Source organism: Eriocheir sinensis, chromosome 59, assembly GCF_024679095.1.
Source record: "Eriocheir sinensis breed Jianghai 21 chromosome 59, ASM2467909v1, whole genome shotgun sequence".
NCBI classification, from domain to species: Eukaryota; Metazoa; Arthropoda; class Malacostraca; order Decapoda; family Varunidae; genus Eriocheir; species Eriocheir sinensis.
In genome coordinates, this window is record NC_066567.1 from 11,658,075 (window position 1) to 11,685,607 (window position 27,533).

Sequence of the window (27,533 nt, forward strand, 5' to 3'; positions counted from 1 at the left end):
CCAGGCACAGATCAGAGACACAATTAATTTCTTCATCATCATCCATGCAGTGAAATGACACTCCATGTTTGTCGACATATTGTAGGTCACTAAAGCAGTCTTGCTAATGTGTCATTCAGGCAACAAAATATCCTTGGCTAACACTCCCAGGTCCTTCTCTTTTGCTTTCTTGATGTTATATTTTAGCATAACATAATTCCATGACAGTCTTTTAGTAAGTCCTGATACCCATTTCCAATAACTTCCATTATTTTTGCAAACAGTTATATTTCCCATGCCAGTGTCCCCTCATAGATCCAGTGATGCCACAAGTGGAGTTCCACAGGGCTTGGTGCTGGCACCCACTATATTTCTAATTTATGTCAATGACTTGATGAAAGGAATGAGTAGTTAGGCAAGCCTAGTTGAAAAGGACAAAAAAATCATGAGAGAAATAAAAGCTGAGGAGGACTGTAAAATGCTGCAATAGTCTTGACAGGATTTATGAAAGAATCCAGAAGTTAGAAGTTAAAATTAATGAAAATAAATGTAAGTCATTGGGAATGGGCAACAGCACTGTACAGCTACCATGTGTTTGCTGGTTGTGAAAGGACACTATCAAAAAAGCGAAGAAGGGCGTGCCATTGTTGGTCTAGGATCACTTGTCACCTCAAAAATGCTTCATAAGATTGTTGGAGAGCCGCACACACTGTTGACAAACATTAGTGAAATTGATCTATTTAGATAAAGAGATACAGTAAAACCTCACCATTTGTGCACATATGGGTGGTCTGAAGGTGCGCAAATGGCGAACTTAATAACCTATGGGTAAAAATGCATACGGGCAGTCACGGCCCAAAAACACCCTACCAGGGGGGGGGGGGGAAATAGGTGTGATGGTGGTGCAAAGGTGAGGCAGAAAACATTGAATAATCGCAGTCACAACGAGACCAGGAGAGACGATCGGGCAATGGCGGGAAACGACATGTTGTGTACGTTGGCAGTGTTCTTCACTGGCGGCAGAGGGCGCACGGGTGGTAGACAGCTGCAGCTCGCCAGCTGGTTTCAAGGTCGGCAGTGGTGATGAAGGTGGTGTTGAAAGTGATGGTGGTGGTGAGGAAAGATGTGGTGGTGCTGATGATGAAGGTGAGGTGGTGATGGAAGAAGTGGTGGTGACGCTTTCAGCTGCCACCGCTGGCTAGCCCTGTGCGAACCGGGGAGCCGAGTGCGTAAGTCTCCCCCTGCCAGTACATAGCCTCTCCATTGCCAAGACCTCTGCTGTGCCTCCACGTGGCCACACACGGTAACTGGTAGTCTTGCGGCTCCAGGCTAAACTGGCAGAGGATCTCGGAGCAGCAGGAGGCCCCAGAGGTGCTGGACCATGGACCACCGACGTGTGGATACACCCTGGTCCTTCACCAACTCCTGCCCCACTGTCTTGTGGGTATCCTTGGCTGGACTAAGACTACGGGAGTCATCCCCTAAGGAAAAATCTGCTGTGGCGACCCATATAAGGCGAGCATTCATGGCACAACGACTCGGCAGTCTCCTGCAACATCCCATAGCAGCTGGTCGTCCTGGACTCCACCTTGCCACCAGCCCAACTGTGGAATGCCAAGATAGTGGGCTGAGGAATGTACGCCCTTCTCCCACTTTAAGCATCATATGTGCAGGTATCACTACACACCCTACCTGAATGGGCTTGACGTGACGTCATCGTCGAAATCGACGGACAACCTTAAGCAAGTAAGCAAGGTGGTGATGGAAGAAGTGGTGGTGATGAATATGGGGTAGTGATGAAAGTTGTGGTGGTGATGGAAGAAGTGGTGGTGATGAATATGGGGTAGTGATGAAAGTTGTGGTGGTGATGGAAGAAGTGGTGGTGATGAATATGGGGTAGTGATGAAAGTTGTGGTGGTGATGGAAGAAGTGGTGGTGATGAATATGGGGTAGTGATGAAAGTTGTGGTGGTGATGAATGTGGGGTAGTGATGAAAGTTGTGGTGGTGATGGAAGAAGTGGTGGTGATGAATGTGGGGTAGTGATGAAAGTTGTGGTGGTGATGGAAGAAGTGGTGGTGATGAATGTGGGGTAGTGATGAAAGTTGTGGTGGTGATGAATGTGGGGTAGTGATGAAAGTTGTGGTGGTGATGAATGTGGGGTAGTGATGAAAGTTGTGGTGGTGATGAATGTGGGGTAGTGATGAAAGTTGTGGTGGTGATGAAAGTTGTGGTGGTGATGAAAGTTGTGGTGGTGATGAATGTGGGGTAGTGATGAAAGTTGTGGTGGTGATGAATGTGGGGTAGTGATGAAAGTTGTGGTGGTGATGAATGTGGGGTAGTGATGAAAGTTGTGGTGGTGATGAATGTGGGGTAGTGATGAAAGTTGTGGTGGTGATGAATGTGGGGTAGTGATGAAAGTAGTGGTGGTGATGAATGTGGGTAGTGATGAAGGTTGTGGTGATGAATGTGGGGTAGTGATGAAAGTTGTGGTGGTGATGAATGTGGGGTAGTAATGAAAGTTGTGGTGGTGATGAATGTGGGGTAGTGATGAAAGTTGTGGTGGTGATGAAAGAAGTGGTAGTGATGAAAGTTGTGGTGGTGATGAATGTGGGGTAGTGATGAAAGTTGTGGTGGTGATGAAAGAAGTGGTAGTGATGAATGTGGGGTAGTGATGAAAGTTGTGGTGGTGATGAATGTGGGGTAGTGATGAAAGTTGTGGTGGTGATGAATGTGGGGTAGTGATGAAAGAAGTGGTGGTGATGAATGTGGGGTAGTGATGAAAGTTGTGGTGGTGATGAAAGAAGTGGTGGTGATGAATGTGGGGTAGTGATGAAAGTTGTGGTGGTGATGAATGTGGGGTAGTGATGAAAGTTGTGGTGGTGATGAAAGAAGTGGTGGTGATGAATGTGGGGTTGTGATGAAAGAAGTGGTGGTGATGAATTATGGGTAGTGAAGAAAGAAGTGAGGGTGATGAATGGGGTAGTGATGAAAGAAGTGGTGGTGATGAATGTGGGGTAGTGATGAAAGAAGTGGTGGTGATGAATGTGGGGTAGTGATGAAAGTTGTGGTGGTGATGAAAGAAGTGGTGGTGATGAATGTGGGGTAGTGATGAAAGAAGTGGTGGTGATGAATGTGGGGTAGTGATGAAAGAAGTGGTGGTGATGAATGTGGGGTAGTGATGAAAGTTGTGGTGGTGATGAATGTGGGGTAGTGAAGATAGGAGTGGTGATGAATGGGGTAGTGATGAAAGAAGTGGTGGTGATGAATGTGGGGTAGTGATGAAAGAAGTGGTGGTGATGAATGTGGGGTAGTGATGAAAGAAGTGGTGGTGATGAATGTGGGGTAGTGATGAAAGTTGTGGTGGTGATGAATGTGGGGTAGTGATGAAAGAAGTGGTGGTGATAAATGTGGGGTAGTGATGAAAGAAGTGGTGGTGATGAATGTGGGGTAGTGATGAAAGAAGTGGTGGTGATGAATGTGGGGTAGTGATGAAAGAAGTGGTGGTGATGAATGTGGGGTAGTGATGAAAGTTGTGGTGGTGATGAATGTGGGGTAGTGATGAAAGTTGTGGTGGTGATGAAAGAAGTGGTGGTGATGAATGTGGGGTAGTGATGAAAGTTGTGGTGGTGATGAATGTGGGGTAGTGATGAAAGAAGTGGTGGTGATGAATGTGGGGTAGTGATGAAAGAAGTGGTGGTGATGAATGTGGGGTAGTGATGAAAGAAGTGGTGGTGATGAATGTGGGGTAGTGATGAAAGAAGTGGTGGTGATGAATGTGGGGTAGTGATGAAAGAAGTGGTGGTGATGAATATGGGGTAGTGATGAAAGTTGTGGTGGTGATGAATGTGGGGTAGTGATGAAAGAAGTGGTGGTGATGAAAGTTGTGGTGGTGATGAATGTGGGGTAGTGATGAAAGTTGTGGTGGTGATGAATGTGGGGTGGTGATGAAAGTTGTGGTGGTGATGAATGTGGGGTGGTGATGAAAGTTGTGGTGGTGATGAATGTGGGGTAGTGATGAAAGTTGTGGTGGTGATGAATGTGGGGTAATGATGAAAGAAGTGGTGGTGATGAATGTGGGGTAGTGATGAAAGAAGTGGTGGTGATGAATGTGGGGTAGTGATGAAAGTTGTGGTGGTGATGAATGTGGGGTAGTGATGAAAGTTGTGGTGGTGATGAATGTGGGGTAGTGATGAAAGAAGTGGTGGTGATGAATGTGGGGTAGTGATGAAAGTTGTGGTGGTGATGAATATGGAGTAGTGATAAAAGTTGTGGTGATGAATGTGGGGTAGTGATGAAAGTTGTGGTGGTGATGAATGTGGGGTAGTGATGAATGTGGGGTAGTGATGAAAGTTGTGGTGGTGATGAATGTGGGGTAGTGATGAAAGAAGTGGTGGTGATGAATGTGGGGTAGTGATGAAAGTTGTGGTGGTGATGAATGTGGGGTAGTGATGAAAGAAGTGGTGGTGATGAATGTGGGTAGTGATGAAAGTTGTGGTGGTGATGAATGTGGGGTAGTGATGAAAGTTGTGGTGGTGATGAATGTGGGGTAGTGATGAAAGAAGTGGTGGTGATGAATGTGGGGTAGTGATGAAAGTTGTGGTGGTGATGAATGTGGGGTAGTGATGAAAGAAGTGGTGGTGATGAATGTGGGGTGGTGATGAAAGTTGTGGTGGTGATGAATGTGGGGTAGTGATGAAAGAAGTGGTGGTGATGAATGTGGGGTGGTGATGAAAGTTGTGGTGATGATGAATGTGGGGTGGTGATGAAAGTTGTGGTGGTGATGAATGTGGGGTAGTGATGAAAGTTGTGGTGGTGATGAATGTGGGGTAGTGATGAAAGTTGTGGTGGTGATGAATGTGGGGTAGTGATGAAAGTTGTGGTGGTGATGAATGTGGGGTAGTGATGAAAGTTGTGGTGGTGATGAAAGAAGTGGTGGTGATGAAAGAAGTGGTGGTGATGATAATGGAAGTGGTGATGAAAGTGGTGGTGGAGGTAGTGAAAGTGGAGAGGGTGGTGACTTCATCACCGTGGACCACCACCTTCGTCACCACCTTCACTTTCGTCACCACTACCACTATCACCACCACCACCACCTGCATCACCACCATCGCCATCTTCATCACCACAACCACCTTAATCGGCACCACCATCTTCATCATCACTACCACTATTATCACCACCACCATCACCTTCATCACCACAACCACCTTCACCACCACCACCACCACCACGTTAATCACCACCACCACCACCACCTTCACCACCAACACTTCTTTCATCACCACCACAAACTTGATCACCACCACCATCACCTTCATCACCACCACCACCACATTCATAACCCTCACCACCTTTATCACTGCCACCACTTTCATCTCCACTACCACCACCTATATCACCACCATCACCTTCATCACCACCACCACCTTCATCATCACCATGGACCAATACTACGTAGAAATTTAAATTTACGTGGGAGCCGGCACTAGGGGGAACCGACCCTTAGTCAGTGGTGGGGGGGCGAGGTGCGCAAATGGCAAGACCACCTGCGCAAATGGTGGGCCGATTGCTGCAAATTAAGGCCGCGCAAATAGTGAGGGCGCAAATGGTGAGGTTTTACTGTAATGACTTTTACAGTAAAGGAGGCAGCTCAGGGGCAAAACAAAGAAAACAGGAAAGCCCATTAAGCACCGCTTCAATAAAAGTAAACAGACTGAGTGGCGAGAAGAGGTCAATTTTGGCTGGGAAGGTGTCTTGGTCCTCCCATCTTGGGAGGACTGCTAATTGCTCTCATCATCTTGGGTTGGAACACACAGCAGAGGAAAGGTCTAACTAACTAACCGAAGGGGAGCTACGCACAGGGCCACACAATTCTTTACTCACTTGCCGCCTCCACTCCAGACGGTCCCACAAAGAAAGCTCCCACACAGCTGCCCTAGCCATTGAAAGTCCATCCTGGCAGGATTGATGGGCTTTGCCCCATCCATGAGTTATGTGGGCACCCCCTTGGGCTCCCCCACTCAGGGGTGTCTTGCACAGAAACAACCCTACGAGCAGGATATACCATATTTCCCGCCATATAAGACGCACCGGAGTACAAGACTAACTAACTAACTAACTAACTACAGTATAATTTGGCACAGGTATGTTTAGAAAAAAATTAAAAACCTCCACATTTTCCCTGAACTGAATGTATATGCAGTATTACATTTGACCACCTTGCTTACAATAATGACTATGATTCCGTATGTTGCATTGAAGAGTTACAGTGCTCTTACCCTGAGCAGCTGTGATTTTGCATTGGTAAACAAAAGGGTTGGCTGGTAGATTCACTCACTGCACAGTGTGCAGGCGGTAACTTTCGCCGGGCTGCTGAGGGAACTACTACTTCCTTAACCCTTATACTCCGTCAGGCACAATCGTGGCTTTTATGTTAGTCTCTGTCACGCCACGATCGTGGCGCTCTTCAAATATCGCGCTCATTTTGACACACAGTTTGTTTATGCTTGAGGCTATGCGTCATGCATCAAGCCCTGTCATTGGCCCTTTGTTTCCAACATGCTGGATGCTTGGCCAATCACATCCCAGCTTTTACAAGGATTTCTTTATGTTGTAGTCAGGCTCCACATTTTCCCGCGGTGGGTACATGGTCGTGATGTGTGCTGCATTTTATTATTTTTTACCAATTTCTAGGCAAGACAGCAGATATATGTGTATTTCAATGAGTAAATAAGTATTTCAGGCACATAATATGATACATGACAATACATGAGAATTATTTTTTTGTCTCCTTAATGACCTAGATAAGAGTGGAGTGTGGCACGAGGATGATGTCAGATGATGAGTGAGGTGACACTGGGGGTTTCCCATCTAGGGGAATAAATAAGTTCCATTTGTTTATTTATCATTAGCAGAGAGCAACTTGTAAGCTTTCAAATGATATATAATTGTCCCAGTGTTTGTCACAATAATTTGACTGAACACTAAGGTAAGCAAGGGAGCACCTGTTAACATGAGTTACCCATTCTTTATCTGCGTACCTTATCACCGCCCACTCCTTTCATCACGGAGTATAAGGGTTAATGTTCCAAGATATTTGTTAATATTACAAGACTATGGAGTGTAAAATTCTGCACTAGATAATATATTTGCTTGGTTGATATGACATACAGTGCATGTCATGGTGGAAATAATCCACTTAAAATTTTTTAAAAAGGTAAAATAAGAGATAGTATTTTGTCAAAATTACTCCAACAGAATTATAGAAAGTAATCATACATGTTCAAAATAACTGGAAAAATGAAATGTGTGAAAGTGAAACAGAAAGTTGTATAAATGGGCCCACCATGAGCCAAGGTCTGGTTTGCCTTCTATGAGTAACTATCTTCTGGGTCTTCTCTTGAGAAACTACGCCTCTGAGGTTACTGAACTGAATGGTTTGAAATGCCACATAGATTTATGAATGAAAAATAATCTGAATTGTTTATGATTGAAGATACGTCACAAAAAAAAACTTGTGAAAACTCCTCTGCTGAAAATAAACTCAAACTGCACTGAATTCCTCTTTCACTAACGTTGTTGCACAGGAATGGAATAATCTGTCAAATTTAGCGGTCCAGCGCAGAACAAATGATAAATTCAAAACTATCTTGACTGCCAGTCCCTCCACTATAATGTTTCTGAAGGCAGAGATGCAGCACTTGGATGATTGAGGGGGAGTGGCAGAACAAAGAGCTACAAATCTGCAGGCCCAGGTTTAGTCCCAGCTAATTGCAGCTGGCAGCCAGCTCACTCAGCCCTTTACTCTTCCACTAAGGCTGGTCAATTAGCGGGTACCTGAGGAAGCCTGGGGAAGGTAAACTGTGCTAGCCTGAATGTCACACTGGCCCTGTGTGGGATTCTTCTCTGTTTAAAGTGACACTGACATAAGCACTGAGGCCATGTGCAGCATAGAGAAGCAATGAAAATACAGTCGTCCCTCAAATAGTACGGGGGTTAGGGACCCAGGACCCCCGTACTATTCAAAAATCCGTATAAAATTAGTGCCCCCCCTAGAATACTCCGCACTCCTACAGAATCCGAGTCCCGCCACGCTCAGCTGTTACCCACGGGCCCAAGTTGCCAGTTATGCATTTTCTGCTGCAGTCACAGTGTAGTGTTACCACACTGGGGGGATCGACGGGGGTGAAGCCCCTCCGTTAGAGATCAGGATATTTAAAATTCGGTTGGAGTAGTTTAAATATGCATCCCTTAACTATATAACATGAAGGCGTAATGTCGTATTTTGGAGGCGCGGAGTCAATCTCCACAATTACCGTTTCGTACCTTATTTCAAGTATGATTTAGAGAGTAACAGAAACTGTGGTAGAGAGTAAGAGGGAGTGTGAGTGACTGACATGGGTCGCTCACTGACAATGTGGAAGGCACCCCTGCCAGGATGGCTCCGTTGCCCAGTGTGGAAACACTACAGCAGAAAATGCATAACTGGCAACTTTGGCCAGCGAGTAGAAGCGGGACCTGGATTCACATGGTAAGCTCTCCCTACCGCAACGTAAATCGTACCAAACTGTAACTTCTAAATCTGAATTCTTCTGCAAGGTGAACACCTTTCTCGTACGCTTTGGTGTGCATTCAGCAGGTGTTTTGGCTTGTCTCTTGGGGCCCATGTTCATGTTATGTGGTAATGGAGAAGCGTAGCTGAGGTTGTTCACACACACGGACTTAGGGAAAGCGCATAGGCTTCAATCTGTCAAAACAGTGTTCCTAATGTTGTGCACACACATGGACTGAGGAGATGTGCATGGGAGGCAGTCTGGAAGAACAGTGTTGCCACTCACGCCATGGCTACTTGGTGCAACGAGCGGGAAATTTAAAAATTCTAAAGAAATCTTCCATGAGAATCCATATAAAACCGAAACCATACTATTGGAAACCGTACTATTTGAGGGACGACTGTATATGAAAACATGTACACTCACATCTTCATCCTTTTGAACTTTGCAGCTTGTAGGGAGGTCACTTTGGGGGTCAGTTCAAGGTCATCAATTTGCCTCATGATGACCTCGGCATCCAGGGTGACGTGGCGAAGGGCGTGGCGCAGGCGGCCGGCCTCCTGGGGGTCCCTGGAGGAGGTGACTCGGCTCACCAGCAGGGTCCAGAGCCTGGAGGCTGTGGCTTCACTCTTTAGGCTCGCCATGAACCTTGAACTCAGAACCTGTGTGGAGGGACGGATGGATGGGTGGGAGGAGGGGGAAGTGGATGATAAGTAAGTGGAGGAGGAGGTGGAAGAAGGGGAGGACATGGAGAAAAAAGAATGTGGATGGATGGGTGCAGGGAAGAGGCAAGCTGACATGGAGGATGGGGAGGCAAAGGAGTGCTCTCTCTCTCTCTCTCTCTCTCTCTCTCTCTCTCTCTCTCTCTCTCTCTCTCTCTCTCTCTCTCTCTCTCTCTCTCTCTCTCTCTCTCTCTCTCTCTCTCTCTCTCTCTACCTCTCTCTCTCTCTCTCTCTCTCTACCTCTCCCTCTCCCTCTATACCTCTCCCTCTCCCTCTATACCTCTCTCTCTCCCTCTATACCTCTCCCTCTCCCTCTATACCTCTCCCTCTCCCTCTATACCTCTCCCTCTCCCTCTATACCTCTCCCTCTCCCTCTATACCTCTCCCTCTCCCTCTATACCTCTCCCTCTCCCTCTATACCTCTCCCTCTCCCTCTATACCTCTCCCTCTCCCTCTATACCTCTCCCTCTCCCTCTCCCTCTATACCTCTCCCTCTCCCTCTATACCTCTCCCTCTCCCTCTATACCTCTCCCTCTCCCTCTATACCTCTCTCTCTCCCTCTCCCTCTATACCTCTCTCTCTCCCTCTATACCTCTCCCTCTCTCTCCCTATCTCGCTCCCCTCCTCTCCCTCTCTCTCCCTCTATACCTCTCTCTCTCCCTCTATACCTCTCCCTCTCCCTCTATACCTCTCCCTCTCCCTCTATACCTCTCTCTCTCCCTCTATACCTCTCTCTCTCCCTCTATACCTCTCTCTCTCTCTCTCTCTCTAACTCTCTCTCTCCCTCTAAACCTCTCCCTCTCCCTCTATACCTCTCCCTCTCCCTCTCCCTCTATACCTCTCCCTCTCCCTCTATACCTCTCCCTCTCCCTCTATACCTCTCCCTCTCCCTCTCTCCCTCTCCCTCTCCCTCTATACCTCTCTCTCTCCCTCTATACCTCTCTCTCCCTCCATACCTCTCCCTCCTCTCCCTCTGTACCTCTCCCTCTCTGTACCTCTCCCCTCTCCCTCTCCCTATACCTCTCTCTCTCCCTCTATACCTCTCTCTCCCCTCTCCCTCCCTCTCCCTCTCCCTCCCTCCTCTCCCTCTCCCTCTCCCTCTCCCCTCTCCCTCTATACCTCTCTCTCTCCCTCTATACCTCTCTCTCCTCTCCTCTCCTCCTCCCTCCCTCCCCTCTACCTCTCCTCTCCCTCTATACCTCTCCTCTCCCTCTATACCTCTCCCTCTCCCTCCTCTCTATCTCTCTCTCTCTCTCTCTCTACCTCTCCCTCTCCCTCTATACCTCTCCCTCTCCCTCTCCCTCCTCTCCTCCTCTCCCTCCCTCTCCTCCTCCCTCTCTCCCTCTATACCTCTCCCTCTCCCTCTACCTCTCCCTCTCCCTCCCTCCTCCTCTCCCTCTCCCTCTATACCTCTCCCTCCCTCTGTACCTCCCTCCCCCATACCTCCCCCTCCCTCTCCCCCTCCTCTCCCTCTCCCTCTCCCTCTGTACCTCTCCCTCTCCCTCTGTACCTCTCCCTCTCCCTCTATACCTCTCCCTCTCCCTCTATACCTCTCCCTCTCCTCCTCCTCTCCCTCTCCCTCTATACCTCTCTCCCTCTATACCTCTCCCTCTCTCTCTCCCTCTATACCTCTCTCTCTCCCTCTATACCTCTCCCTCTCCCTCTGTACCTCTCCCTCTCCCTCTGTACCTCTCCCTCTCCCTCTGTACCTCTCCCTCTCCCTCTATACCTCTCCCTCTCCCTCTATACCTCCCTCTCCCTCTACCCTCTCTCCTCTCCCTCCTCTCCTCTATACCTCCCTCTCCCCCTCCCTCTCCCTCTCCCTCCCTCTATACCCTCTCCCCTCTCCCTCTGTACCTCTCTCTCTCCCTCTGTACCCTCTCCCTCTCCCATACCTCCCTCTCCCCTCTGCCTCTCCCTCCCTCTCCCCTCCCTCTCCCTCTCCATACCTCTCCTCTCCCTCTCCCTCTACCTCTCCCTCTCCCTCCTCTCCCTCCCCTCTCCCTCTCCCTCTCCCTCCCTCTCTCCCTCTCCCTCTCCCTCCCTCCCTCCTCTCCTCCCTCCCCTCTCCTCTCCCTCCCTCTCTCCTCTATACCTCTCCCTCCCCCTCTACCTCTCCCTCTATACCTCTCCCTCTATACCTCTCTCTCTCCCTCTATACCTCTCTCTCTCCCTCTCCCTCTCCCTCTCCAACTCTCTCTCTCTCTCTCTCTCTCTCTCTCTCGCTCTCTCTCTCTCTCTCTCTCTCTCTCTCTCTCTCTCTCTCTCTCTCTCTCTCTCTCTCTCTCTCTCCCTCTCCCTCTCCCTCTATACCTCTCCCTCTCCCTCTATACCTCTCTCTCTCCCTCTATACCTCTCTCTCTCTCTCTCTCTATACCTCTCTCTCTCCCTCTATACCTCTCTCTCTCCCTCTATACCTCTCTCTCTCCCTCTCCCTCTCCCTCTCTCTCTCTCTCTCTCTCTCTCTCTCTCTCTCTTAACAAAGAGTGGTGATTGACGGATTTAACTTAGAGTGGGCGCCGGTCACTAGTGGCATCCCTCAGGGCTCGGTTCTTGGCCCAGTGCTCTTCATTATTTACATCAACGATGTGGATGTCGGACTCACTAATCGCATTAGTAAATCTGCAGACGACACAAAGATTGGTAACTCGGTTCACACTTACGAAGACAGGCAAAGCCTCCAAGAGGATTTGCACAAAATTTCATAAGAACATAAAAACATAAGAACGTAGGAGTCTGCAAGAGGCCAGTAGGCCTGTACAAGGCAGCTCCTTTGAACTTAAGCTCCCGTGTATCTAACCCCACCTAATATCGCTGTCCATGAATTTATCTAATCTATTTTTTAATGTGACAACTGTATTAGCACTCACCACATGACTGCTAAGCCTATTCCACTCATCCACAACCCTGTTAGTAAACCAATTTTTCCCTATGTCCCTGTTGAATCTGAATTTATCCAGTTTAAACCCATTACTTCATGTCCTATCCGGTTCTCTTACCAACAAAACCTTATGAATATCCCCCTAATTAAGGCCCTTCATCCATTTACAAACCTCGATCATGTCTCCACGCACCCTTCGCCTTTTTAGAGAATGCAAGTTTAACTGTTTGAGTCTTTCCTCGTATGGCAAGTTTCTCAACCCCTGAATCATCTTAGTCATCCTCCTCTGCACTGATTCAAACATTTTGATATCCATTCTATAGTAAGGTGACCAGAACTGAACCGCATAGTCAAGATGAGGTCTAACTAATGCTAAATGTAGTTTGAGGAAGACTTCGGCGCTTCTGTTGCTTACGCTCCTTGAAATAAATCCCAGTACCCTATTAGCTCGATTTCTAGCTTGAATGCATTGTGCCCTTGGATGGAGATCAGAGCTCACTAAGGCCACTAAATCTCTCTCGCACCCAGACCTGCTTATGAGAGTGTCATTTAAGCAATAGTTATGAGAGGGGTTGTTCCTACCTACACTCAGAATACTGCACTTCCCTACATTGAACTCCATCTGCCATTTGTCCGCCCAGTCATACAATCTGTTTAGTTCATCCTGGAGAATACTAGCGACCTGATCCGACTCAATTACTCTACCAATCTTGGTATCATCTGCAAACTTACTGACATCACTACTAATTCCTGTATCTAAGTCATTGATATAAATAATAAACAAAAGTGGACCTAATACCGAACCTTGTGGGACCCCACTCATAACACATCCCCAGTCAGATCTTTAACCATTGATTTGCACTCTTTGCTTCCTATTGCTAAGCCACGCCTTGACCCAGTTCAAAACTTTACCCTCTACTCCGTGAGCCTGTAATTTAAGCAACAGTCGTTGGTGAGGAAATTTATCAAACGCTTTACTAAAATCAAGATAAATTACATCATAATTTTCATCTTTGTCTACCGCCTCAAATACTTCCTCAGCTTGGTCAAATACTTTTCAGCTTGGTCGGATAGATGAGAGATGCCCTTTAACGTAGACAAGTTTTTTTTTTTTTTTTTTTTTTTTTTACGTTGTTGCCTATTGCGCCGGTAGGCATCTTACCGGTGGGGCCTGATGGTAGGCCCAAGGCTTATTACATGTGGGGCCTGATGGTCGGCCCAGCCCGTTCTGGCGCAGGCGAGTGTTTATAGTGGCGCCATCTTGCATTGGCTCATGCTGCCCCCCGGAACTCGTTCTTGATTCGCTTGGACGGCTTCCTCTAGAGTCCGGGTTGATGGGTGGTCTTCAGGACAGCATGTGGGTAGTTTTAAGCCACTCGGCGGTGACTGAAAAATCCGAGTGGTAGCGTGGGGATTCGAACCCGCGTCGTCCATCACGCGGTGAATGTGAGCCCAGTACGCTACCACCTACGTCACCGCCAGGTCCTTCAAGTTGGAACAAGAAATAAGAAGTTCGAATACGAAATGTGCGGCGTTAAACTCAAAAGCGTTCAATGCGTCAAAGACTTGGGGGTCAAAATTGCGTCAAACCTCAAATTCTCACATCAATGCATCGATGCAGCAAATAAAGCGAACAGAATGTTGGGCTTCATTAAAAGATACTTTTTATTCAACAATAAAGATGTAATACTTCCACTCTACAATAGTTTAGTCAGACCCCACTTGGAATATGCGGTACAGTTTTGGTCTCTCCACCATGCAAAGGACATTGCTAAATTAGAAGGTGTTCAGCGTTGGGCAACAAAAATGATCCCTTCCTTGCGCAACAAATCCTACGAAGAAAGGCTTTCCACCCTTAACATGTTCTCTCTTGAGAAACGTCACCTCTGAGGAAAACTGATCGAATGTTTTAAAATACTTAATGGTTTCACGAATGTAGACAGATCAACATTGTTTATGATCGATGACACTTTGCATATGAGGAACAATGGCGTAAAACTCAAATGTAGACAAGTAAATTCAGACTGCACCAAATTTTTCTTCAAGAACGTTGTAGTGCGAGAATGGAATAAGCTCCCACCGTCAGTGGTCCAGTGTAACATGATTGACTCCTTCTAAAACAAGCTCGACCGTCACTTCCTTCAACTTAATATTAACTTGAAATGCAGCATTTTGGAGCCTTCTGATTAATGTAGAATCACTTAGGTTTAAGGACAAACCACCTAGTCTGGACCATGGGGTCTGTGTGGTCTGATTTTCTGTGTAAATCTATGTAAATCTCTCTCTCTCTCTCTCTCTCTCTCTCTCTCTCTCTCTCTCTCTCTCTCTCTCTCTCTCTCTCTCTCTCTCTCTCTCTCTCTCTCTCTCACCTCCTGCAGCAGCACACTCTGGGGTGCCATCACACCATCATGGAGCAGAAGACAGGGCCTGGCACTCTCCATGGCCCTCTCAAAGACTCGCAGGCCCGCCTTTGTTTCCAGCACCTCAGCAGCCTCCGGGGTGTACCTCTGGAGGATGTAGAGAAGGCAGAGGGAGGAGGGAACATCAAGCTTCCCTTCTTCCTCATTTCTCTGTTCTTCCCTCCCTTGAACTGTCTTCTCCGCTTTCTCCAGGAGGGACTCAGCCAGGGGAAGAAGCTGGAGGAGGATGGCCTGCAGGGGAGGGATGGAGGAATGAAGGACATGGTAGGGAGGGAAGGGAGGCAGGACAGGAGGTAAGGGAGGGACTCAGCCAGGGGAAGAAGCTGGAGGAGGATGGCCTGCAGGGGAGGGATGGAGGAGTGAAGGACATGGTAGGGAGGGAAGGGAGGCAGGACAGGAGGTAAGGGAGGGACTCAGCCAGGGGAAGAAGCTGGAGGAGGATGGCCTGCAGGGGAGGGATGGAGGAGTGAAGGACATGGTAGGGTGGGAAGGGAGGCAGGACAGGAGGAGGTAAGGGAGGGACTCAGCCAGGGGAAGAAGCTGGAGGAGGATGGCCTGCAGGGGAGGGATGGAGGAGTGAAGGACATGGTAGGGAGGGAAAGGAGGCAGGACAGAGAGGAGGAGAGGAGTAAAAGAAAGAAGAGGGAAGGCAGAAGAAAGAGAAGAATGGTAGGGGAGGGAGGAAAAAGAGGGAAGAAAAAGAAAGAAGAGAGAGAGAGAGAGAGAGAGAGAGAGAGAGAGAGAGAGAGAGAGAGAGAGAGAGAGAGAGAGAGAGAGAGAGAGAGAGAGAGAGAGAGAGAGAGAGAGAGAGAGAGAGAGAGAGAGAGAGAGAGAGAGAGAGAGAGAGAGAGAGAGAGAGAGAGAGAGAGAGAGAGAGAGAGAGAGAGAGAGAGAGAGAGAGAGAGAGAGAGAGAGAGAGAGAGAGAGACTAAAATATTGCAGAGTAGGTCAGAGAAAAGAAAGAAAGAAAGAAAGGAAGGAAGCAGAAAGAGGAAGGAGGGAAGGTGGAAGGTTGTAATGGAGGGACAGCATCAGGGAAGTTACTGAAGTTACATGAAGAAGAAAAGGAAGGAAGGAAGGAAAGAACAGAGGAAGGAGAGGGAGGAGGAGGAGCAGGTAAGGCAGGCAGGAATGCTGGGTGACAGTAAAATTGGAAGGAATAAAGGAAGGAAGGAAGGAAAGAACAGAGGAAGGAGAGGGAGGAGGAGGAGCAGGTAAGGCAGGCAGGAATGCTGGGTGACAGTAAAATTACAAGGAATAAAGGAAGGAAGGAAGAGACCAAGGAAAACACATGGTGGTACTCACCGTGTCATTGGCTGCAGTGAGGGAATAGAGGAGTGCGGCACAAACGTGAGGAGGGAGCAGCCCCTCCCCGCCCACCACCACCCCCAGCACACTCTGGGTGGCCTGCTTCCTGCCCACGCTGCTGCCGCCACCGCCAAACAGTTCCGCCAGCTGACTGTGGGAGGGTAGCAGCAGTAATGCACTGTCAAAATTATGTGTGGAGATTTCAGGTGTGGTAAATAAAAACAGCACCCTCCCGAGATTTGCACTCGCTTTGTTTTGAAGGTATAGCACTAAACTTGAGAATCGCGAAACTCGGGGTACTGAAAACACTGAAGAACCGCTTACTGGTTCTGGCCCGTGGAGAAACTGACTTTTTTTCCACTTGCATTACCGGCTCAATTTCAGCCTATTCACCAACACACCACAGTTTACAATTAAATGTGCATGCTCTTCAACCAAACTTTTGGGCAACTAATCAATTTTCCCGTTCATTTATCCCCAGTGTAAATAAATTGTGGATTGTGCTTCCCGGTGAAATTGTTCCTCTTGTGCCATGATATAAACCCCCAAAAAAAGATGATACATAATCTGATCACAAATGCTTTGATATATATTATGAAATGGTTTGTGTGAGGGATGATTTTTTCTCATTTTTCTCACTTGGAGGGACCATTAACCCTTTCATTGCTAAATGCTCGTAGCGAGCGTTAGGCGTATTTGCTGGTGGTGCTAAACGCTCGCTGCGAGCTCCACCCACACTCAAATCTTCCACGTATGAGTGTGTTCCAACACTAATTCTCACAACACAGGATTGCCAATTGAGTGGGTTCCTCACTAAATTTGGTGGAAAATCATATCAGCCCAGCGCGGCAAATCTACAGACGAGTAACTGGTGGATGTTCTTGCCCAATATAGCGGCATTTTTGCATAGCTTCACTATCACCTGACTGATTCTTTGACCAAATAGTTGTAAATATTGCAGTTGGCAATACTCCCTTGCCAGAATCTCAAGGAGAGATGTCCGCAGTTCCCTCAATATGGCTGATCATCCCGCACACACCGATGTAAATGTTAACATTTAACACTCCCTGACGTGCATGTACGTTTGCAAGAGAGGCATACATAACCAACTCCTATAGATCTGGACCTCCTCTTTCCAGTGGTGTTTTTGTTTTTTAGCTTTGATGAATAGTTTTTGAGATACAGAGGTTAAAAGAGACCCCCCATTGGGCTGCCGGACTGTGCCTGAGGGGATAGTCGCGTCCGCACCCCGCCCAAGGAAAAGGTTAAGAAACATGATCCCCGCTGCTACCGGGTTAACTAAAAACTAAAGTCTGTGAAACACAAAGAAGATTTTATGCTTTGTTTGAGTCTCCCCTACACATTCACCGAAACTTCACGAATTAACAGAATGTCATACATTTACACCTACAAACAACATACTAAAATTTCAAAGCCATAGGACATACTGTGTGCCCAGGAGCGACCCCCCTGGCACCCTCCTTAATCATACATCTGGGAGCAGACCAGATAGCTTTAGAGGGAAAGTGTGTGGCACCCTCAGTGTTCACTCAGTTGTCGGTCTGAATGGACGTACTGCTGGCCACTCCATCACCCCTCTCACCCATGCCATTAAAGCTATTTTTGGACCTGGCTAATTCTACTTGGGAGCATCATTGTAGGACACTATAAGTTTACTATAGAAGAGGAAGCTTATGCTTTGGCTCAGCTGGTAGGTAGTGGTTTTGTGATGTTTACAGCTCAAGATGTTTGGGTCCCATGGCAGAAAATTGTCAAGGTATAAAAAAAATTACCTCTCCAAGGACTGACAAACTTTTCAAATGCTGAAAAAGTTTGTCACTCCGAGGAGGGTTTTTTTATGCTGCTACCAATTTCCTGGCCAGGGACGATGCTTGGAGGCAGACCCCAGCGACTTTGTTCATCACTGGTAATATCTAACCACTGGCCACTTAATTTTACATCAATTATATGAAAAACTTTGGGATCTGGTGCCTGCTCCAGGTATGATGTGTGTATGTTTAGAACATGTCTCACTGTTTCACAGTTCACTGTTCCATTGTTCACTACGCCCCTTGCACCTTGCTGAGTACCAGTCACCTATTGCGCTGCCACCGGCTAACACCTGTACAGTCACCTCCAGTAAAGCACAAAGGACTTACGGCTCTCTCCTTGGGCCTACATTGTAAACCTAAAACACTCCAGAGTCAAGGCGCCAAGCATTATTGCCAGAGATGGCCAGATAGCACCATGTTGGCCAATACCAATACCAATACTCACTTTTCAGCTGCTACCAATACCAATACTTCATTACTGACGTATGGCTGATATTTTTGCCGATACTGATACTTTTTTTATTTTGATAACATATTCCTAAGATTATAAAAGTATAACATTACTTGTATTTTAAAAACAGAAATAAGGGAATTTGGGAATAACTGTAATTAGATGGTCTTGGAAGTTGATAATAAAAAAAGTCTTGACTCGCATCATTAATAAGCCAGAAAAGTATCGGAGTGTCGGCCATATTTACACCTTGCTGATACCGATACCACAAAAAACGACCAATGCTGCCGATACCAATACTTTCGGCACATCCTAGTTATGGCCGCGGTACACCAACTGTGAAAACCTCTGTGTACGGGAGACAGAGGCCAAGACCTGGTACTCTGGCCAGGCCTCAGGTTTATCATTTTCAGGGAAAATAGGGAAAAAATTACTTTGTGGCTCTCAGCACCTGTGGGGCATTTTACAGGGTGTAATGGGGTTTCAATTATGAGGATTTCACCTCCACAGTTCGTGATGGCCACAGCACAACTGAAGCGGCCAAAGGTTAACTGCTTTATTTATTCTAACAAGCAGTGACACTCACCTTGCATCATCTAGCAGCTCCTCTGCTTGATTCAGGACTATCCTAATGACCTCCACATAGCTGTCTGCAGCCAGTGCCCCGCCTCTCACACCTGCAAGAGCACGGAGGCACTCTATGGCTCCCTTTCTAACTCCCTTCTCTCCACTGGTGAGTGCTGAGAGCAGGGATGGCACTAGGGGCTGGTGAGTGCCCAGCGTCCAGGCCAGGCTGGAGGACTGTGTGCCGGACGGGGAGAGCAGGGCCTTTCCCAGCACTAGTGTCCAGGCCTGGAAGTGGAAATCCACCGATGAGAAGGACCAGTTTATGAAAGGAAGGAAAAGGGGAGACAATGATACAATAAATAACTTTGCACTTAATGCATCCTGCTAATTAACCTCTTCAATACATTGACGTACATATATGCCACAATATTTTTAATCTGCCATAACAGAAAAATGGCTAATAGCTGTTTTCTGTGGTTTGTCATTTTCAGAAAGTTGCTCTGAATAGATAATCTATTCCTGCTGGTCTGTTACATAATATTTGGGAGAAAGGGGAGGCAAGTGTCGTACGGCTGTAATCAGAGAGAGAGAGAGAGAGAGAGAGAGAGAGAGAGAGAGAGAGAGAGAGAGAATATTTAAAAGGCAGCAGAGGAGGAGGGATCTACGTAGGAGATGAAAACCATAAAGAGATGAAGGGAATACTTGAGAGATCTACTAAACCAACAAAATGAACACCAACTGATCAACTGACTGATTGACTGATGATGACAGAAAATATCAGTTACTTTAGAATGAACATTGGTTGGTACTTTTGAAAAAGATGCAACACTTCTCTGTGTGAGGGCTGGGGCAGGACTGGAGCAAGACCATTGGCACCATCAACACTGGCGACTTTATTCCGGTTATGATCCGGTCAAGATATCTTTTGAATGGATGGATTAATGTTGGAGTACGACCAGACCATGACATGACCATTACTGCCAGTGTGGGTGCCACCATTGAAATACATGTAATAAAGTGATTGGATCATGAATGGACCATGACTATCCATCCCCTTGGTGTGAATCTGAATCCCCATGGCTGCCCAATACTTGGGGTTTTACTGTACAGTGGGGCCCCACGAGTACCATTTCTCTAACTAGTGATTTCAAGTCTAGCAATAGGATAGAAGTCCCGAGTTTCATAATCAAAGCCTCGGAACTGGAGAAAATATTCCCACTGGCTGGGAGGGATAAGTGGGCAAGTTGCATCAAGATGGCCCTAGGAGACATTGTGTGGGGAGCTGCAGGGGACGGGTGGGCACCTGCTGCCTGAGTTCAGGTGACCCGCTGGTCATGCAATGTTGTGCAACATTATGCAACAGAGCAAACAAGTTTTGCCAAGATGGCGCTGAATGCCCTGCTGAGTTCACCAAGGCTGGCAGGGATGTGAATGTAAACAAAACAGACATCATTATCAAAAGTGTGGCCAGTCACCTCACCTCCATCTTATTACCATATACAAATGTTTCATTCAAGTATGACAGCTGTTCCCAATAAAGTGTTGCCTATAAGACCTGCTGAGGGAATACTGTGAGGGAGCTGTTGTGTGGGATGCCATATTGTTGGGCTCAGCTGATCCACTGTTCCATGTGGCTCAGCCCTTCATCCTGAGGTCAACTGAAGGCAGGTGTGATGCTGCCCATGTTGCTTCACTCAGCCCTGCTAACCCGAGGACTTGACTGAGTTTGATGACCAGGAAATGCAGCTCATGCTGCCCTCCCGGAGCTCATCTTTAATCCTAGAATCTAGAGTCCGGGTTGATAGGTGGTCTTCTGGACAGCATGTGGGTAGTTTTAAGCCACTCGGCGGCAGCTGAAAAATCCCAGTTTGGTGACACCGGTCGGGGAATGAACTTGCGTCCTCCTGAACGCGGGGCCGTCTCGCTCTTCGTTCAGCCACCGCCTCCCCAGAGTGAAGGGGTTAAAGCATTTTGGCAAGTTTTTGATGCCTTTGCCTATTAGTAGTTAAATTTATACATAAATGTAAATTCATTTGTTAAAAGTAGGTGAATCAGAGTAAAATAAAGTCAACTTCTGAAAAGTTCCAGGCTGTTCTTATTCTTAGTTATTTAAAGTTTGCTCCCAAACTTGCATTTTCAGAACAAGCAACATCTGTTCGGTCTCTTCTCCTGGCCAGACCCACTCTACGGTGCTGCAGGCAAGACTGGAGCAGCAACTTTATCCAGTCTTATGCATATTAGAAAGCCACAAACTTTGGCACATTAATGTGCTTCCAGTATTTACATTTGAGGATATTTAGATAAAGGGTGACAGCAATGCATACTACTGCAGTGACACAAGTAGTGGATCTACTCCACAGGCCATGACTCACGGGCCCCTCTGGCTAGACCCCTGAGTGTCCACCTTGCGTCTCTGGATCTGGGTTTCATTACCGAATGGATTGTTTGGAAAGAATTTTTTTTTCCTGAATAGATCAATTTTCGAGAAGAGGAAATCTTCCCGTTATAAACTAAAATATCACCTCAGTAAATGAGCGAGCATCATGCACTTTACCAGCTCTACAGACAAAGAAGTCAAATACAGTTTATGACATATATACCAACCCTTCCTATATATTTTTCCTTTATTTAAGCAACATTGAAATAAAAGAAACAATATAAAGAGGAACCAACCTGCAGAGCCTCATCAATGATATCAGTAAACGGGAGGGAGGACTGCCAGCCCCAGACCACCGCCAGGAAGTAGAACCGGAACTTTGGATCCGGCAGACACTCCTGAGGGGGGAAGGGAGGGACAGGCAGGTTACCAGGGGAGAGAGAGAGAGAGAGAGAGAGAGAGAGAGAGAGAGAGAGAGAGAGAGAGAGAGAGAGAGAGAGAGAGAGAGAGAGAGAGAGAGAGAGAGAGAGAGAGAGAGAGAGAGAGAGAGAGAGAGAGAGAGAGAGAGAGAGAGAGAGAGAGAGAGATTCAGAGATATATATTCAGACCATGCAGACCCTATGGTCCAGACTAGGTGGTCTGTCCTTAAACCTAAGTAAAATTATATTAAATCATATGCCAGCAAGACTTTGCATTTCTGCTTAAGTGACTTAAGTTGAAGGAAGTGGCATGTGAGCTTGTTTAAAAAATTAAAAACTCAACTGTATTGCACTGTACTATTGGTGGGAACTTATTCCATTCTTGTGCTATAACACTGGTGGAGAAAAATTTGGTGCAGTCTGAATTTATTTGTTTACACCTCAGTTTTGTGCCATTATTTCTTGTTTGAAATGTATCATCAATCATCAACAATTCGGATTTGTTCACATCCTTAAACCACTAAGTATTTTTAAACATTTGACAAGTTTGTCCAACTGCAAAGGTATTGACAATGGCCATATCACCATGGGCCAGGCCAATCCATCGAGTGACTTCTTGGTAACACCCACCATTGTTATATACCAGTGTTGTCTAAGCTGGGGTCCGCGTACCCCAAGCCAAGTCAGCCAACGCAATGGAGGAGATTAAACAAAGTGGAACAGGACTGAGACAGGATGGTGATTGAAATGAGGAAGATGAGAGAGGAGTTTGGGTAAGTGATTGAAGCATTAACCGAGGTCAAGAAGAGGGATGACGAGGCAAAGAGAAGGGATGAGGAGACAAAGAGAATGTTAGAGAGTTTAAGAGAGGAAATAATGAAGTTGACGAAGGAACAGCTGGAAAACCAGAAAGAGATAGCAAAACTGAAAATGGAAAAACTAGAAAAAGACCACGAGATAAAAATTATGAAAATGGAGAGAGAGAGAGGGGTGACTAGGACAAACGAAGACATGGAGAAGAAATGAAAGAAATGATGAAGAGAGAGGTAGCAGAGAAAATAGGAAAGGATCAGCAAAACGTGGGTGCAAGGGTGGAGGAACAGATTAAGAATGTAGTCAGTGACGAGTTGAAGGAGTGGAGAAGTGAAAAGGACAAGGAAAAAACGAGCTTCAGGGAAATATTAGAACAACAAGAACAAGAACAGAGACAAGATATAGAAAAAGAAGTTGTAAATGTACTGAGAAATAATGAAAGAATGGTAAGGGACAAGGCAGATAAGAAAAAATGTGTTATATTGTTTGGTGTAAAAGAAGACAAAAAAACAGTGAAGAACCAGAGGGAAAGTTATGAGAGGAATAAGGTGAAAAGTATACTGAGAAACATGAATACTGAAGTGGAGGAAAAGATAGAGGAAGTAGATGAAATAATAAGACTGGGAAAGTATGAGGAAGGAAAGAACAGGCCATTAAAGATTAACGGCCGCTTTCACAGTCGTTTTGTTTGTTTTGATCGTTACCAATGGAGGCGATCACCGCTATAGAATTTCCACGTAAAACTGGCCGATGGGGTAGTGGCGGCTGCGGGGTTAGCCTAGCGCTGCACCTTGGCACACACTCTTGACACCTCTTGTTTCCTCTGCAGCCGCCACGACCCCATCGGCCAATTTTACATGGAAAACTGTAGCGTCGATCGGTGCCATTGGTAACTATCAAAACAAACAAAATGACTGTAAAAGCGGCCCTTAGTTAAGATCCCCAGTAACTACAGAAACCATCCTAAATAAGTCGTGGAGATTGAACAATTCTGAAGATTATAAACAGATGTATGTGAGGAAAAATATGACAGAGGATGAAAGAATGAGGGTAAAAGAATTGATAAATGAAGCAAAAAAAAGGAAAGAGGAAAGATCAGAGGAAGATAAGAAGAAATTTTTTTGGAGAATGAAGAACGAAAAACTGATGAAGTGGATAAGAGACGAGCGGGTGTAACGGTGTTGATAGGAGGCGAAAGAAAGGGAGAAGGGAGAAAAGGTTTAAAGATTGAGTTCACTAACATAGATGGTCTTGTATCAAAGAAAATTGAACTAATTGATTATCTAAGGGAAAGGGATCCAGACATTATATGTATAGTTGAAACAAAACTTGGAAAGGAATTGGAACTCGTACTGGATGGAAAAAGCAAGTATAACATTTGGAGGAAAGATAGCAAAGAAGGAAAGGGAGGAGGAGTGATGATAATGACAAAACAAAACTTGAAAGTGACGGAAGTGAGATATGGAAAGGACAGTGCAGAAGTGATGGCTGTGCAGATACTGACAAACAGTGGAGAAAAGACTAACATAATAACAGCCAATGTCCCCCCTAAAACCAAAAGTTGGAATGAAGTAAGATACAACGCTATGCTGGAAGAAACAGTACTGGCACTGACAGATGAAATAAAAAATAGTAGAAAGGTAATATTAGCGGGAGATTTCAATTGCAAAGAAGTGAATTGGGAAGATTATGCAACGGAGGGTGGAGAAAATACCTGGGGAAGGAAACTATTGAAGCCGGCAACAGATAACCTGTTGATGCAGTGGGTCAAAGGAAAAACAAGGCTGAGAGGGGATGACCAACCATTGAGACTAGACCTAATTTTCACAAAAAATGTTGAGCTAGATGAAGTCAGTCAAGAATGCCCCTTGGGAAAGAGCGACCATGAGCTATTAGAGATAAAAACTAAGGAAGGATATGAACATTGAGATGAGCCATATAAGGAAAAAAGGAAAAACTACGCAAAGGCAGATTACGTTGGACTCAAGACTTTCTTCGGTGGGGTAGACTGCACTGATATGAAGAGGAGTACTGACATTCAAGAGAAATTATGACCTTTTTATGAATATTTACAACAGAGGAATAGAGATATATGTTCCATACTATACAGTAAAAGCTAAAGGAGAGAAAACATGGTTTGGGTGGAGGTGTGAAACAGCAAAACAAAACATAAATAAGGCATGGAGGATTTTAAAGAAAAGACCAAATAAGAATAACAGAGACAAATATAAAAAAGAAAGAAATGAATATGTGAAAATAAGGAGAAAAGAGGAAGCTAATTTTGAAAAAAGAATAGTTTCTAATTGTAAGGAAGAACCAAAAATGTTTTATGAATTCATAAATGGGAAGCTAAAAAGAAATGAAGGAGTGAAAAGACTAAAAGAAAAAACGTATTCTACGAGAAGGACAAAGAAATTGCAGAAATATTAAATAAAAATTTTCATAAAGCATTTATGAAAGAGACCGACTTTGACTGGGGGCTCGAAAATTATAATGAAGATAAGCTAAATTATGTAAAGGTAGAGAAAGGGGAACTGTTGAAGCTGATGAAAACCTTAGATGGAAGGAAAGCTATGGGACCGGATGGAATCTCGGGTCAAGTGCTGAAAGTGTAAAAATGAATCACTGGAACCAATTTATGACATAATAACATGCTCTATAAATACAGGAAAAGTGCCCTTAGAGTGGAAGAGAGTGAACATTGTACCAATTTATAAAAGTGGAAATAAAATTGACCCATTAAATTATAGGCCAGTCTCCAACAAGTGTAATGTGCAAGATTTGTGAAAATATAATAAAAAACAGTGGGTTGAACATTTAGAAAAGGGAAACGTGATAAATAAGGACAGTTTGGATTTAGAAAAGGGAAATCGCGTGTCACCAACTTACTATGTGTCTATTCAAGAGCAATAGACATGGTGCAAGAGAGAGATGGATGGGCTGATTGTGTATATGTCGATTTGAAAAAGCTTTTGACAAGGTTCCTCACAAAAGGTTAATCTGGAAACTACAGCAGTGGGGAGGAATGGGCGGAAAGGTTATCGAGTGGATGAAGGGTTACTTAACAGGAAGAGAAATGAGGACGGTGATTAGAGAGGAGAAATCAAATTGGAGGAGAGTAGAGAGTGGAGTTCCTCAAGGCTCAGTTCTGGCACCAATAATGTTCATAATATATATAAATGATATGCCGATGGGTATAAAAAGTTATATGAGCCTTTTTGCAGACGATGCAAAGTTAATAAGAAAAGTGAAGAGGGAGGAAGACTGTGGAGAACTGCAAAAAGACCTGGATAGTGTATAGATGGAGCCAGTTACGGGAGATGGAATTTAATGCAAACAAATGTCATGTTATGGAAATGGGGAAAAGTAAAAAAAGACAGAGGAAAACATACAGGATGGGAGAAGAAAACTTAAAGGTGGTACATGAAGAAAAAGACTTAGGAGTAATGATGCAAGACACACTATCCCCAGAAAAGCACATAAACAAGCTGTTTGGAGAAACCTACAGGATGATGCAAAATATAAAGGTATCATTCCATTTTATGTACAAAGAAATGATGAAGAAAATAATAACAACTCTGATAAGACCAAAACTTGAATATGCTGCAGTTGTGTGGTTGCCTCACAAAAAGAAGGATATCAGAAAGTTGGAAAGAATACAGAGAACTGCTACTAAAATGGTCCCAGAACTATCGAATGTGACATATGAAGACAGATTGAAGGAGATGGACTTGACGACTCTGGAACAAAGAAGGGAGAGAGGAGATCTCTCCTATACAGGTGCCCTGCGCATCATTAATCCAGATCCAGATCTGATCACACTGTACAAGTTGGTAAATAAGTTTGATGAGGTGGATAGAGATGATCTCTTCTCAACTGCGAGAACACAGGGGCTGAGAGGACATGGAAAGAAACTTAATAAAGGAACTTGTTTGAGTGACTTGAAAAAGTATATTTTTCCACATAGAAGTATTAACACATGGAACAGCTTGCGGGAAGAGGTGGTGGAGGCGAGCAGTGTCCATCAAATGAAGGAAAGGCTGGATAAATGTAGATATGGAGACAGGACTATTAGAGCTTAGCTCGGGCCCTGTAGACTACAAATCAAAACAAGGCTCATAATATGGCAATAGCTTTGTCACACCATTCCTGTCTGGCTATTCTCAGATGTTCCTTAAATATATTTCTACCCACAGGGAACAGAAAATGCAATCAAATACATACTTTTTTACCATTATAATTGACAAGTAACCCCTAAAAAATTGATGATGCAGTGGCTGACTTCATGTCGTCCTGTTAAGGAGGTGATACATGAGGGAACAAAGCCATTGCATTATTTTGAAAGTCTGGCTGGGACAGACTACAGGTAAATACACACCTTGAAAACTTTGACAAGCACTGCATTGCAGCCTGCTGTGTTGCAGGCAGCCTCCAGCCTCAGTGCTGCCTTCAGCACTTTGATCAGCAGCAGCAAGTGGCCCTCGCCTGGCTCACTCTGAAAACAACAAGAAAGATGATAAATGCAGGAGGGAGCAGCGGGGAGGGTTGCAATGACAGTTGCTGATGCCAATGGGGTTTTAAGAAAGGAAAATTAATGAATAAGAAACACCCAAATATTCTTGCAGTCACAGAGAAGGCTCAAGAATGTTAACCCTTTCCATCCGTGACGCAGACGTCAGCGTCACAGTATGAAAAGGGTCATGAGGAAATGGAAGAGGATTACTCCTCTTCTAAACCTCTCAATCCTCCTCTAAATTCCTCTTAATCCTCTTCCATTTCCTCTTAGCCCCTTCTTTACAGCCGGTCCAAAATGTGTACACCCGACCACATAAAAAAAGTTTCTCCTACACACCGCCGCAGGAAATGTGTACCAGTGACAACATCATTTTAATGGGCGTCTGTGAAGGAAACAAAAACTTATAATACTGCGGTATGTGTGGTTTGGTGAAACTACGGAAGCCATGTTGCAAATTATTTATTATGTTATTTTCTTCGAAGAATTTCACCATATTTTCGCGAATGATAGTCTCCATTAACTTACAAACAGTCGATGTCAGGCTAATTGGTCGATAGTTTCCTGGATGAGACTTGTCCCCCTTTTTGAAAATTGGTGTGACATTTGCAAGTTTCAAATCTGACGGAACTTTTCCAGCTGTTAAAGATTTATTGAATATGATGGAGAGCGGTTTGCAAATTTGATGTTTGATTTCT

At 45.4% G+C, this 27,533-nt stretch overlaps 1 protein-coding gene across 1 annotated transcript in view; it reads right to left on the reverse strand.

The window, feature by feature from the left end:
• Positions 1 to 27,533, reverse strand: part of LOC126985200 (HEAT repeat-containing protein 1-like) — a 98,384-nt gene that overhangs the window by 63,207 nt on the left and 7,644 nt on the right. Inside the window, exons 2-7 of the mRNA XM_050839757.1 lie at positions 26,701 to 26,817; positions 21,387 to 21,488; positions 18,733 to 18,998; positions 15,861 to 16,014; positions 14,505 to 14,786; positions 8,959 to 9,194 (exon numbers count right to left, since the gene is read on the reverse strand). Coding sequence (XP_050695714.1) covers positions 8,959 to 9,194; positions 14,505 to 14,786; positions 15,861 to 16,014; positions 18,733 to 18,998; positions 21,387 to 21,488; positions 26,701 to 26,817 — 1,157 coding nt within the window. The remainder of the gene's footprint in view (positions 1 to 8,958; positions 9,195 to 14,504; positions 14,787 to 15,860; positions 16,015 to 18,732; positions 18,999 to 21,386; positions 21,489 to 26,700; positions 26,818 to 27,533) is intronic.